Raw genomic sequence first — 14,802 nt, forward strand, 5'->3', positions numbered from 1 at the left:
CAGAGGAGTTTTACACATGCATGAGATTAACAGCTGTCACACTACAGTATGTCTAAGGCCTAATAGGTTATTTCAATAGCTTGTTTAGAATCAAGCTTGATAGCTTGGTTCACCGGCTTGCCTGTCAGTTAGTCCTGTGCTGCTAATACCGCTGGACCCTTAAGAGCTTTACCAGCTGAGAGCAGAGAACTGAAGCGGGGATAAGCCCCTGATGAACACATCAATCCAGCCCTGTGGAGACATTCATTCTGAGCACATGTATTGTATACAATATGCTCTGTAGTTTAGATTGAAAGTTAGTTAGTTATTACAGTACAGTAGTAGGCTACAATGTAGGAACATAAAAGGCTGTTATTTTTATGAATCCATGTGCAGATTGGAATAGTCCCAATTTCACTCAAACAAATGTCACTGATTCTTTTTTTTCTGTTTTGTAAACTGTGTGAAATGCAGGAGAGGTCACACTTTAACCTTGTGATGCACCTCAGTCAGGTCAGTGTAGTCGGGAGCTGGTGACGAGATACAACGCAAGGACGCAGCTTGACTGTCTACTTATCACTATCGGTCATCTGGATGGCTGTGTGGCCTAATGGGCTGCTATGCAGACGCTCGCCCCAGAGTGTGCTACATTATCTGTTTACAGTGATGCTGCCGTATTGATCACCTCCTCCAACCAGATAAGCTGAGTGATTTACAAAAAAGGCAGCTGCGGAGATTCTCCTGCCATATCTCTCCCCGGGGAGGCCGATTCTATATTGTTACCATTACATTAATGAGCTAATTCCTCTGCGAGGCTCCGCTAATGTCCTGGTGTAACCCTGTGGTCACTGGAATGTCTAGATCAGGGTTTATGCAGCCACTATCATTAGCTTCAGCTGGAGAGATGATATCTCACAAAACGCGCAATGATTTCTCAAATGTTAGCATGTAGTTTTTTGTGAACAAAATACATTTTACTTCACATTCATTTTATTAGTTGTTTATATTTTCAATGTGTTAATTATTTGTCTCTAATTCATATTCATGGAATTTTAATATGCTTAAATCACTTAACACCATTGTTGAACATATTTGTATCTGCTTCTTAACATTATTAATCCGCCAATTACTTTCACAAGTAATTGTTTTGTCTATAAAATATCAGAAAAATGTCCATCACAAGTTCCCAGAGCCCAAGGTGACGTCTTCAAATTGTTTGTCTTATCAAATGAACAGTCCAAAACCAAAAGATATTCAATTAACTACCATTGAAGTCTAAGAAAATCTTAAAATATTCCCATTTTAGCTGTTTTTAAAAAAGAAGGCTTTATGGGTTATTGCAGGATGTGCAAAGATGTTGATGAATGTGCAAAAAGTTCAGGAGATATAGTTTGTGCAATATACAGGTGTATATAGTCCAGGATGTACGTTAATGTAACATGAACCTGTAGCGCCCTGTGGGGTGGGGGGTAATATCTATATTTTACTCTGTGAAGTACCCATTATACCCATCATATGTACCAGCATTTGAACCAGTAACATATACTGTACAGTATGAGCACTATAGTGTAGTTGAAGCTGTTTTGTCCCAGACAAAAAAAAAAAGAAGAAATGTTTGTGTTCCAGTAGTTAGTTTGCATGGAAGAATATTTTTTTGTTTCCATTATGATAACATAAGTTAAACCCAAAACCAGTGTCAGAGATGACTAGATTTATTTATTTTTTTGGCTTGTTCTTATGTCTTCCAATAGGGGTCACTGAAGAGAAGGGGGTACGAAAGACTTATGTACTGCTTGTAAATGGTCTCACTTGGCTCCATCTGCCTGTACACAACGTTTTGCTAAAAACCAACAACAAAGAGACCTGAGACACTCGATAATTTGGGGAGCAAAAATCTAATTCTAAAGTTTATATTCTAATGTTTTGGTCGTACTGTACGTTGACAATTTTCATTGTAAAAGGATAAGCAGAGCTATGACGGTAACTTGAACAGGTGATCTCCAGAGGAGGGTTTAGGAGTCCTTGGACATTGCGTGTTAACCCAATTTGTATTTCCACCACTGTCTCACATGACCTGGTGTATCCTGTGAAATCAGACCTGCTACCTGTGGTTTTATTTCAGGATGTTTTCCACCATTTGTGAGAGTGCGTGTGTGCACACACTCATTCTCCCGTGCGTGATGCTGTGTGACGGCTCATCAGATTTCTCCCCCTTCATACCTGGCCAGTGTGGCACGGCAGCCAGAGTAGATGTCTTGGAAGCACTCAGGGTATCGGAGAGATCAACAGCAGAATCAAATTAAATGTCATTTAGATAGCAGTGAATGAAGGGATTGTTTGACAGCACAAGGAAATGGATTTGCTCCTCACCTTTTATTTTGGCTCAGGATTCTTTTTCTTCTCCTGAACACAAATTTACCCTGTTTAAGAGGCAGGGACTCAACCTGATCTGGAAGTTGGTCAGATTTCTGCAGCGTTGCTCCAGTCAGGCTTGACTGCGCACATAGGAAACGCACAGAGAGGGCGAGAAATGCGAGACTCAGGTTGAGAAGCACAGATCTCAGGGTTGATAAGTCAAGGCAGTGACAAAAAGCATAGAGAGCCTTTTACATGCTTGTTGTCTTGTTGTCAATTCAATTGAGAGTTGGCTATTGAATATAATAAATGGCTTTATGTTGAAAGAGAGACAAAATCAATAACCGTATATCGCACTGCTAGTTTATCGGTTTTCCTTCTGATTTATGCTGGAGAGTTTAGCCAGGCAGTGAAATCTGGATGCTTTTTGAGTCGTATTGTGGACAAATCCGGACCTTCAGGAATAGTTTCTTCCTCTTAGTCTTTTTGTTCTGGCCTTGTCTATCAGCCTTCATCTGAAATTAAGTAATATTTGAATATTAGGAGTTTAAATTCAGAGGTCAGTTGCACACCCAATACCCCCTCCCTTCTCCCAAGCCTCCACCTTATCATGTGTAGGGCTGTTGGCCACCCAGGCAGAGCCCCCAGAGGGCTCTAGGGGGTTGAGACAGGATCATATGTTCTCCATCCCTCTACATCTTGGCCTCATTTCTCTGTGGATCTAAATGGCTTTACAGGTAAAATGGTATTCCCTGGCTGGTGTGAGGTTAAGCTGTTTAGTGTAGATGGGCAGATTACATTGCTCATTATTTGCATCTTAATTTCTTTCTGTTCCTTCTCAAGTCCAACTTCAAAGCAGAATTGTACTTGGAGTGATAATACGATGGATGGATAGTGTCTGTGGTCATTTTGTGAACATGTGAAGCACAATCTCTGTGTAATGAGAACCCCATAGTGCTGTAGGTGGAGGAATGTTGCCTGCTCAGATAGACTGGCACACATCAGTCCCCACAAAGTTTTTGTGCAACATGAGACAGGGTGGTGTGGCACTTTAACAAATTGTTCTGCAAAATCTTTGACTGGAGCTGTCATTGAGGGGTATTGAGATAGTGAGAATCCCAGGGAGGGTGGAATATCAGGTGTCATGCTCATCAAGCTCAATTAGGTGGGAGGAAACCAAAGACCGATCACTGTGATGGTTCATTGTACAAGCTGGTGTAAGGGCATAACTCAAACATGCCTTTGACAGCCTCCTCATTTGTTCAGAGACAACCAAAGACAAGCCTGATTAGCTGTGTTAGAAAGCAATTGCATGCTCATTACATGAGCAGTTGAGTGAGTTGATTGTAAAGCCACAGGGCCCGATCTGTCTTGACAGAAGTCAAGTGATTTAATTAGAAAATACTTGTCATGTTGTAGAGAGAAAATACAGCAATGCCTTGAATTAAAATGTGCAAAAACCAAAAATCACTGGTGTGTAATACTACTTTCCTATTTGTCCTTAAAAGTTTTTTTTCTTTCTTTTAAAGCGTAACTTTTACAGTACCCTGTTTATACTCTTAAGTAGTGTGTGACGAGGGGGACAGTCTCATAAATCATTGCACCAAATGCCGAACATGGACATGCATTTGAAAGGTTTGGTCAAAAGGTGTCCAACATACAGTAGATGGAGCAACAGTTAAAAGTGGCTTAACATTACACAACTACCAAAACAGAATTGATGACAGAATCGAAATTAACACACACATCATTTCATTGTTTGCCAAAGTTAATATTTATGGCAAAGCTGCCACGTAGAAACTGCCTCTATCAAACATTTTTCAGACATTTTTTTGCCATTTGTGAACATGTTTTGACAGGAGAAAAGTTAGCATTTTTTAAGATGATTATTTTTTGGGCACGTTAGCCTTTATTGGTTCAGAATGTTTGCACTGCCTCGCCAGTCTGCTGATCCAAAACTTTACGAGAAGTTCAGACTTCATGGAAGATTACAGCCTTCTTCATTTCTTCTTGAAGGAACGATTGACTATCCCATTATAGGGACTGTCATGGCAGCATTCCAAGGAGGATTGAAGCTGTTATAAAATAAATGGTGACACTACTGCTTCCTAGGTATACTTTGTAAAATACGTACAACAAACATTTGTCAGGAAGAGAGCACCAAATCTCAGTTGTCATAGGTGTAACCTGACTGCTACCATTAACCAAGATGAACTTTATCTGGCCGTTCTGAAACAGCTCTTTGACTGTAATCAAGTCAGTCCTGCCTAGTCATTTTATCTCTGATAGGTCATATGATATCCTTACTATTATGCACTACTTTACTCAATAGGCACATGATCTTAAATACCAGAATAGTGACTTAAAGCACCTAAAGTAACTCCTGTCCTTTTTAAACACACAACACGCTGTGGTACATGTCAGCTACCAAAGCTTGAATTGCATAAGCTGTGTGAAGCATATCATTTTACAACAGTATTTGAGAAAAAGTAGTTGAGTTGTCGTTTTGGTATTTGCATAGACGCTGATCTTTGTCCCATGTTCACTGGAGAGCCAGAGTCCTGATGTAGCATGGCTGCACACAGCATAGTTTGGTTGGGATCTCATGTTACCTCACCTCTTGCTCCACACAGACTGCTCAATCAGTGCACTTAACCATTATGGCTTAACTTTTTCCAGCGTCTTTATGCTTTAATAAAATTACTGTCAATATAGCTGCCATATAGGACATTAACAATTTGCAAAAGGGCTCTGCTCTGTTATTGTTTTCAGGTGGACGGAAGTAAGCTTTGATGTCAGATTTGGACACTATCCGATCACTCAAAATATAGTGCTTCTCACATTAACACCACATTCCATGTCTGACAGCTTTACTCTGCAATGTCAATAACGATACAGCGAAACGACTGATCCGCCCACTAGCAAATGCAGAGCAAAGAATAGAGGAAGTTATTGACAGACTTGGGTCTGCCTCAGCCTAATCTATTTTCCTTTCCTATGCCAGCGTGGTTTGACTGAAAACGCGCAGCAGATGTGAAGGTTTCGGTAGATATCAAAATGTTTACCAGTTAAAATAAACATGGCCTACTTTAGGCACTGGAGAGGCAGATTCCTTTCTTCCAGCGAGCAGATAGGACACGCCATTTCGCCAATGGCTAAAATATACAGTTGTCAAAAAATATTAACTGATGAAACGTGGGCGAGGGGGAGTAGTAGTCACAGCAGAACGATTGGTCAGTTATCTGAAGCATTAATCTTCTCTGGGGCTTGTTTTAGAACAGACATAATACAGAGGCATGCTGACTGCCTCAGCACTGGCCGCTGCCTGGCGGCTGTGAGGAGCTGCTGAGAGGAGTAGTTTTATCTCTCCAGCGGAAATGCTGCACTATCTCAGCCAAGATGGGACTGAGATTGCACTCCGCTCCTCTGAAGGTGGCTGTAGTGAGGGGAGTCTCCCCATAAGTAGCTGATATGAGTGTTTTATTCCTCGAATCAGCTTCCTTACTCGCGCTGTCTGTGAGATATGCTTTTGACTTGTGAAGACAAACTGCACCCTTAAGGAACCACAAATACAGGAGTGTGTGTTTGGTTTCCTGATGACTGCAGATGATCTTGTCAGTGCCCAGGGCGAGACATTTACATCCCAGTAGTAGTGTTTCTTTAACGAATCGCAAGGGGAGTAGCAGCCAGCCTTGAGGTGTGTATGTGTGTCTTTTTTTATTGTGATTAATAACTATTTGTCATCTTTTTGTGTTAGATCCCTCTGTGCTGCTGTAAATACCTACTACCTGGCATGTTCCTGCTGCCCCCTCAACTGCTCCTATGTGCTGTTTAGCAACAAGATAGCGCTCCTCATGGACCTGCTGCTGCATCAGTTAACAGTAAGTATATGCAGCACCTGACTGAGACCTCATTTCCCATCATAAACAAACTGTTACACAAATGATAGAATCAATATTTGTGTAATACGTTTGTGCCAACAGCGTTATTTCAATTTGTATAAAGTTCAGTAAATGTAAAGGAGATGCTGAATATGTTTAGATAGAGAGTATTCAAGGCGTGATCAAACTAACAGAGTATTTCTAATGTAGCCACATATACAGTTAGCCTTTTTTATTAAGCCTTCCTTGTTGTCTTTACATTCATCTGTTGATATACAGTGCTTTGACTGCTGAGAAAACCCTGCCTTTTCGCTGGTGTCTGTTCCTGCCACAGTGTTAATGAAAGACAGAGCAAGACACAAGCTAGCGAGGATCAAATCGTTGCCCAACCTCTCCACAGATGCCTCCCGACTGAGGGAATGTGAGAGCGCAGTCAGTCAGGCAGGCAGGCAGGCTGCATTGTGGCGACATGTCAGCCCATATCCTTCAGCACTCTGTAAGAAGGACTGTAAACATCAGCCCACTCCAAACATCTAACGGTGGCGGCTCGCTGGGGCAGCCTACACTCACAACACAGACAGGACAAGGCACAGGCACAGGGTTGTGGTACATGCATGAACTCTTCTGGGGCTTCCTTCTCCAGTGAGTGAGTTCCAATCCAAAGCAGTCATATTTCCTTAGGGCACACAGGGAGAGGTTAGCCTGTATGGTTCAGTTTATAACATAACATATCCCAGCAGCTGCTCTGCTGACTGACATATCCAACAGCTAACTAACTGTAACTCCACGTGTTCAGTGCAGATTAAGAATTGGGCTCAGAAATTATTCATGCTTCTCCACACCCTGCTCTAATAAATTCTGATTTAATTTACGTCAGACAACAAAGTTTAAAAATTCCACACAGCTTTGTTTTTGTTATTGTGTTTCATTGCTTGACTGAGTGCATATTCATATGTGCGTGCGTGCGTGCGTGCGTGCGTGCGTGCGTGCGTGCGTGTGTGTGTGTGTGTGTGTGTGTGTAATAGAGTAAAGCAGTGGGGGTTGCTCTGCCATATGAGCATGGACCCTTTTAATTAGATTTGTGGAGAATGTCGGTGGATTTACCTATGCTGTCAGCATGCACCCCAACCATTAGACCAAATGAGAAGTTTTTACCTTTTGAGAGGTTCTCCACTCACATAGTAGCACTATATTTTAAACGTGGACCTCTGCTTGTGTGTTTCATGAAGTTTGTCTGGAAATGCAAATGAGAGAAATGCTCGTCTGACTACACTGTTTCATTTCTTTCCACAGCCTTTTTATTTGGGCTTGCATCTTGTCAGCATGTAGCTTGTTCTTTCTCTACTTGTTTACACCAGCTTTTTTGTCATTTTTGTGGCTTAGGAAGTACTTTAAACAGCTACTATATGCTTTTATTGTAGCTATTACAAACCACAGGAGGGTAACCTACAACTTTTTGTCCAACAGCCAGTGAATAAGAAACTCACTAAACTGAGTAATGTGCCAACAATGTGGGAAAATCATTTTTGCTTACAAAAAGGGCATTTAACATTATGTAAGACATTGTTTATGTATGTGTTTATGTATTTAACATTGTTAAATTATCATTAATGTGCATGCTGAAGGTTAAATGGACCATAAATGGTATTTTGTTGATCTCTCACACTGTGTTGATGTCGTGTCTAACGGCATTTGGATGCTATCAGATTTCTTATGCAGCCTATGAGCATAAGGGTTTATCAAAGAACACCGTTTTTATGAATTGCTCAGTATACAGGTAGGCTACCTTCTGTAACATATTTTTTGTTCTTTCTTTTTTTTGCAGCTATATGTCCCAGATGAGGACAAATCTATTTTTGGGCGCAGTGTCAACAAACAAGTCTTTGAGGGTTTGACAACAGGCCTGCTGCAGACCATTGCTACCATCCTGAGGTCCCTGTGGCCGCATATCTCTGAGTCTGGACAAGTCGAAAACACGTGGATTTCCTCCCCAGATGCCAAGGTCAAGAGCTCTGCCACAGAGTCCTTCAACAGTCGCACACAAGACTTGATGAGGTATTTTTCTTCCAAAGCTCTGTACTACTCTAACTCTGCTTCTCCTCCTCCTATATGACACCTCTTTTTCTCATCTCATGACCTTTTTACCTTCTTTAGTACATGCCTCCTCCACTCCTCTTCACTGGGTTGAGACTTGGCCAACCTCTGATTTCCTCAACAGCGTGCCTTATGTAAAGAATAGGCTGACAAAATGTCAGATCTCTTGGAAATGGTCCAAATGGTATCTTATTAGAATGGGAGTAGTGTGAGAATGAGGGTGCATTCTGGCATTTTTCCAGCTTGTACTTTTTCCACACATTTAGTGCCACATTTCAAGTAAAATCTGTTTCGGGGGGGCGGCGGCGGCACAAAGTAGCATAAACAAAGAGCACTTCCAAAGCTTTGAACGGTCTCCTTGAACCTGGCGTTGGAGCTAGTCATGTGGGTCTGGGCTGTAGGAGTCGGGGCTGTGTTGGAGCAATGTTCGCTGTGAGGAAAGGCAGGCCCGGCCTGATGAAGCCTTGTGGAAGAGAGCCGTCTTTCCACCATCTCTCCCACAAGCCATGATTCATCTGGACGGAGCAGCTGCACAGGCCCACCACTCTCATCCACTGACCCAGTCGTAACCCTGGAGACAGGGGAGGGCCTGAGAAAAATGGTGTCGTCAGACTGGTAATCCCAAGTACAGGCACAAGATTTACCTCAACTGCCTTGTATAATGTATATGCTAGTGAGGAAGGACAAAAGATCAAAACATTTTTAGCTTTTACAACACTCTCCCATTATGCAAACCCATATATCACACACAGAAGAGATCACCATTTCCTTTCCCCTCATTACCAGTTTCTCAGTTTGGCTTTCAGTGCTTTTAGTCTCATATCATTGTCATAAATGTTAAGACACCAAGTGGCAAGTTCGACCACCAAGCCGGTTGTCAAACAGAGGGCAGGCATTGAACAAAGCAGTCATGTGAGGAAAGATCCTTTCAACAGAAGTAAAGCTGTGGAAGAGGATCAAGTCAAAACAATGGGAGTTGGTTCAAGTGTCAGATGACCTGCAGTCGAGGTTGAAAACAGTCATAATCACCTGTTTTAGGAGGACCTCCTTGAGTGACAGTTCTAACAAAAAGGCTACGTGAAAGAAGCGAAGAGACAAGACAGTGATAAGAAGAGGAACCATGGCTTCACATCAGCTACTAGAAAGCCTTGATTGGCAGCTGTAGTACTCTATAGATTTCTATAAGCTGCTGGTGCCTGAGCTGAGCCCGAAGGGCCAAGCATACCGGAGCTGTAAGAAGACGGCCCCAGGTCAGCAGACTGCCAAGGGCCCAGAGCTGGGCTGGCACAGGGGCCACAACAGCCCTCTAATGACACTATTAGCAGTGATTTGTGGCTGAAAGAGTACAGGGAACATGATCATGAGACCTGTCATTGGCAAAGACAAATTGGAGATATGGCAGTAATAGTAGGGGGTGGAGGGCTTAGGTGAGGTATCCGCTTTCGGCTGCAGTGCTGTGGGAGTATGCACAGTAAAGGCCTTTGTTTGCCTGTGTGAGATTAGCATTTTACAAAGGAAGTCTCCCATAGTTAATTTGTTTTAACATTTGGGAAAATGCTATTAACGACATGGCATGTTTATTTTTCTCTTGTCTGTTTCTTCCAGCTATGTAGTAAACATGGGTTTGATTGACAAGCTGTACGGGTGCTTCTTGTCGATCCAAGGTCCTGTAGACGAGCACCCCAAGATGTCCGCTTTCCTCCAGCAAGCCTCAGCTCTGCTGCACAGCATGTGTAAGCTGTGTTTTGTCGTAACCGGACGGTAAGCATGTCTCTTTCTCTCTTACACATCTTAAACTTCTCTGTGATCTCTTGATCTTTCTCTGGATCTTCCTCTGACAAACGCACGCACGCACGCACGCGCGCACACACGCACGCACGTACGTTTCTCTGTGTGTCTAATGACAGAGACTGAGTCACTGTCAGTTCTTTAATGACACAAGGATCTATAAAGACGGGGTTCACGGTTACTCAAACAAAGACAGAAGGTCGTTTCCCCCAACCAGCTAGCTGGCTAAGCCGTCGTTACTGCCGATAGAGATAGGCATCTACTTGACCCAGCGCTCTGTCACTCACCATAAACCTTAGCCTGCAGCGTGGGGGGAGCCCACCCACGTGTGCTACAGTGACCTCCATTCAGCAAGGTTCACTGGCGCCGCTGACAGAGGCGACACGCACATAGTCACACCAATGGACATCAGTACCACAATTCCTCACTTAATAGGAATATAAATGCTGACCATGGTAGCAGGGCCACATATGCTTTGATGTTGTGCATTACAGTAACATTTGGATGCATTTTAATTGTTATACTGAATCTAGCTATCAGTGTTATGATCAGTACAGCAGCCAGCGAGCTACTGTATGTCCTGCCAAGATTCATATATAAGAATGCTCAGTGGGCTTGTAGAATATTTTGGCCATGCCAGTTGCTGTGTCAGGGGATTATAATGGCATTTAGGAGGCTATGTTCTTGCCTAGCAGAATATTTCACACAGAGCCTGTTGGCTAACATCAAGTATCAGAATGCACTGTAGGTTTCATCCAGAGGTCACACACCCTCCATTCTACATGGCTGCAAATCATAGCTGGTGCTGCTGCGGTAGTCTTAAATTGTCTGTCTGTACTAGCTGAGGGTTCTGCAATGTGACTTAAAATAATTAATAACAGTATTCCAGTAATTACTTTCATTTTTTTTAGCATTTCATTTATTTTGTATGTCAAATAATGCAGTAATGTTGAGTATGCTGACCCTGCAGGCACTGATATGATTAAAAAATACTGTTTAACTTATTTCATGTTGTGTGTTAAAAATGTTGTAATTGTTAATTTTCTATGATTGGATTCTCCACCTGAATGCCTATCTTTTGAAGCTGGTAACATGACAATTTGCTTTAAACTGGAACCAGACTCAAGCCTTTTCACCATACTGTCAAGCGTTATCCCTGGCTTTGTTGTTAAATGTGATGCTCAATGAAAGGATAATGTTACCGATCCCTTGAACCAACAAGGTGGCATCTTGTTGGAACCAAACAAACCTGTCACCTTGAATCCTCTCTGATTAAATGTGCCAGAGCACTCAGCACTTTGTCAGGCAGCTCAATGCAATCCGCCAGCTTGAAATCGCTGCCATGAGCTTCACGTCATTGCATCACTATGTTTAATGTAGCTGGAGTGGGAGCGGAAGAGACGATCTTGAATCTTGAAGTTCCCACTCTTCAGCTGCACCCAAACTGGCTAGCGGTGAATTTGACTAGTTAAGTCAATAAGTGAAACAGATTGAAAGCTCCTTGCATACAAAGACATTGTTAAGAAATTGTTATTCCATAGATAAACAGAAGCACACGAATAGCAGAAGATGGGCTTAAGGAGCAGCTGTGATCCAACATGTAACATGCAACACATTTAAAACTTGGTGTTCTTCCACTCGCAGCAGTCAGTTGGGTCAGGAAATGTAACTAACGCCGGCTACACACTGGATGCGTGGCGTGAGCGTGGCGTTTCTGTTGCGTGTCAGTTGCGTGTCAGTTGCGTGGCGGCTGCGTGGCGTTTTCTATGTCTTTGCACACCAGACACGTGTCTGATGCGGCACTGCTGCTGCTAGCCTTGTCTGTACACATGTATGTTTCCCATTGATTTACTGCACTCAAGCAGTAGTATTCTTCATGTTAAACATAAATATATACTGATTTGATTACAGCAAAGACAACATCGGCAGTATTGACAGCAAAATAGGCTACAGAATATTTCGTTCCGTATTGACAGGTGCAATATTGAAAATCAATAATTCTTTTTTTTTTTTTTAAATTACATTTATATCTGCATTTATGTCAAAACCTTGAGACTTTCAAACATCAAAATGTCATTTATGAAATCTATTTGTGTCAAAATGACATATAAACATCTTTTTGTATTCTATTTTGAATGAAAACTCTTCCAACACGCTTGCGTGTCACGTGAAAAATAGGCGTCGGTCCTGTTTCTAGCATGCACGCGTTTTCGAGACGTGCGTGTCACGCAGGCGGTGTGCAAGCTCTAACCTGTTAACATGGGAGCCGAAATAAAAAACAGACACGCCACGCAGCTGACACGCTCACGCCACACATCCAGTGTGTAGCAGAGTAGTCTCTTATCTAAAGGGAAAGTCATCTCTAAGCCTTTGTCTGGTGAGTAAATCTATCTATTTGTGTCACCAGTCTTGGGATGTCACACACAACACTCATGACAATTTTGGTTGTTTTTTTGCACGACAATGGCAGCATAAAGACAGAAAAAACAAAGACCTCAATGCTAGTGTTTCCTAGTATCGTATCTTCCATTTATTTATTTAGCACAAACCTTCCCCTCTCTTCCTCTCCAGTGCTCCCAGCATATTTGACAATAAACGCCAGGACCCAACTGGATTGACGGCCCTGCTGCAGTCCACAGACTTGGTGGGAGTGGTGCACACTCTGTATTGTATCCTGCTGCACAGTTTCTCGCCAGAGTCTTCTTCCCAAAGTCAGGAACCCTACAGCCCCGGGGTCATCCAGGTGGCTTTGCAAGGCATCCGCTTCCTCAACAATTTTGCCCTGCTTGACCTATCCGCCTTCCAGGTATTATCTAAAATATATTCTGTTTTCACAAATAAAAGATTCCTTAAAGATCTAGCAGATTTTGCTACTGGTGACAAAACGTTTGTCATAGATACTTTTTTCTTTACAGTTCAGCATCTGATGTTTGTTTGAGCATGTTTTCTGTATTGTAGATATATTATCATACCATACATATTTCATAGAATGACATTTATAAGTCATTAGAAGGTTTTTAGAAGGAGTAGCTGGTACCTTCACATTAACTAACTGGTATTTGAATAAACCGTAGAAAGAGTCATTTAAATGACTTGTCTCTTATCACATGTTATAAAGATGCCTACAAATATATTTAAATGATGCTACCTGGATTTAATAAATGTTGTATACATGATCAGATTGATGCTAGTTCCTTTTGTTAAGAGCCATTAGAAGAGGAGCTACTCTCCTCAGGACAAGGCTGACCTGTGGACATAAACACAGGTGCCCTCTGACCCCAGGTCAGTTGTTGGGGTTGAATAGAGCCCGGTGGGTCAGCAGTTAGGATGGAGCACGAGTGATTATCACTGTATGCAGGGCCGTACATTACCCACCCTGAGGAGGAGAGGGCGACAGCTTCACTGTGCTAAGTCACCACATAGACGGAAAGGCACGACAGCAAGCGAGAATGCTGTTAATTATTTTAATGTCTTATGGTCATTACTTTGAAGCAGCTTCCTCTCACTGACCCGCCACATTCAGGCAACTCAAAACAGCTGGAAATAAAAGCATTTCACTGCCGGAGTTTTATGAACATTTTAAATAATGTTTCTTTCTTTTTTTTGGCCCGGGGGGTTGTAATCACCTTGTGTTTCACATTACCTGTACAACACCGGCTAATATGTGTTGCGGTGGATGGATGATCAGAATTCAGGCCGTTAATGCTCTCTGCCGCCGCCTCAGCTCCCAATAATATGTTTAGAGAGGAGTTTCAAAAGGGTTCAATGCAATATAAATAACTGGGTTTTACAGTGGTTTCACTTTGGCATAATATGCAGCAACAAATCTGTAATCTTCAAAAATAATGTGAAAAAAGTTCACATTCAAACCAGAATTATTATTTTTTTTTGGTCCTTGTTCTGCGGTTTTCATTTTCAATCTGCGAGTTCATTTTTTTTTTTTTATTCTAAAAATGTTTATTATTAAATACTCAATTTGCTTTTGTTTCATTTGACAGCTGCTTACATAAGTGGTTCCCAACCTTTTTTCCTTGGCGCCCCCCCCCCTTATGTCTAAGAAAAGCTGAGCCCCCCCTCCGAAACCGAAGTTGAGGTAACTCTCGAGATAGAGCCTTACTTTCTTTTTTGATACAGAGGAGTTATCAGCACTTAATAAATTACATAAACATAAAATAGTGATGCCGTGGCGGCAGGAAAAACGAGGATGCTAGCAGCTAGCAGCTGACCTGATGACAGCAAGGGCCCCAGGTTAAGAGGTCCCGGAGGTTTGGCCTACTAAGTAGCCTGCCTACAATTTTAAGCGAGAACAAAAATATATAGTTTTTATACAGACTTTTGTATACATTATATATTCTAGTGTATTATCGTAATTTGTTTAACGGGCAAATATATATATTTTTTCTTTACCTCAACCTCAAACCAGATAAAGACTTGCGCACCCCCTGTGATCTTTGCCGCCCCCCTGAGGGGTCCCCGGACCCCAGGTTGGGAACCACTGGCTTACATGGTTCATTGAGTTTAATATGTTGCCTGCATGCATAAGTTCATGAGTCCTGAAAACAACCATTAGCTTCTCAGGTATTGCATTTATGGATGTTACAGTGCTAACACACCCAAACTTCCAGTGGAATAGTAATGATCGTATGGTGCTCTGTCACACTGACATGTTTAATAAATACTGTCTGTGAGCTGCTCCTAACATCTC

General features: G+C 42.1%; 1 protein-coding gene across 4 annotated transcripts in view; it reads left to right on the plus strand.

Annotated features, from left to right (window-relative positions):
• The window catches only part of scaper (S-phase cyclin A-associated protein in the ER), a 63,753-nt gene that overhangs the window by 39,868 nt on the left and 9,083 nt on the right, over positions 1–14,802 (plus strand). For all 4 annotated transcript variants that reach the window (XM_078256963.1, XM_078256965.1, XM_078256964.1 and 1 more), the window contains 4 exons: positions 6,092–6,215; positions 8,041–8,270; positions 9,915–10,070; positions 12,669–12,903. In XM_078256963.1, the coding sequence (XP_078113089.1) occupies positions 6,092–6,215; positions 8,041–8,270; positions 9,915–10,070; positions 12,669–12,903 (745 nt within the window). The remainder of the gene's footprint in view (positions 1–6,091; positions 6,216–8,040; positions 8,271–9,914; positions 10,071–12,668; positions 12,904–14,802) is intronic.

Source organism: Sander vitreus, chromosome 8, assembly GCF_031162955.1.
Source record: "Sander vitreus isolate 19-12246 chromosome 8, sanVit1, whole genome shotgun sequence".
Taxonomy (NCBI): Eukaryota; Metazoa; Chordata; class Actinopteri; order Perciformes; family Percidae; genus Sander; species Sander vitreus.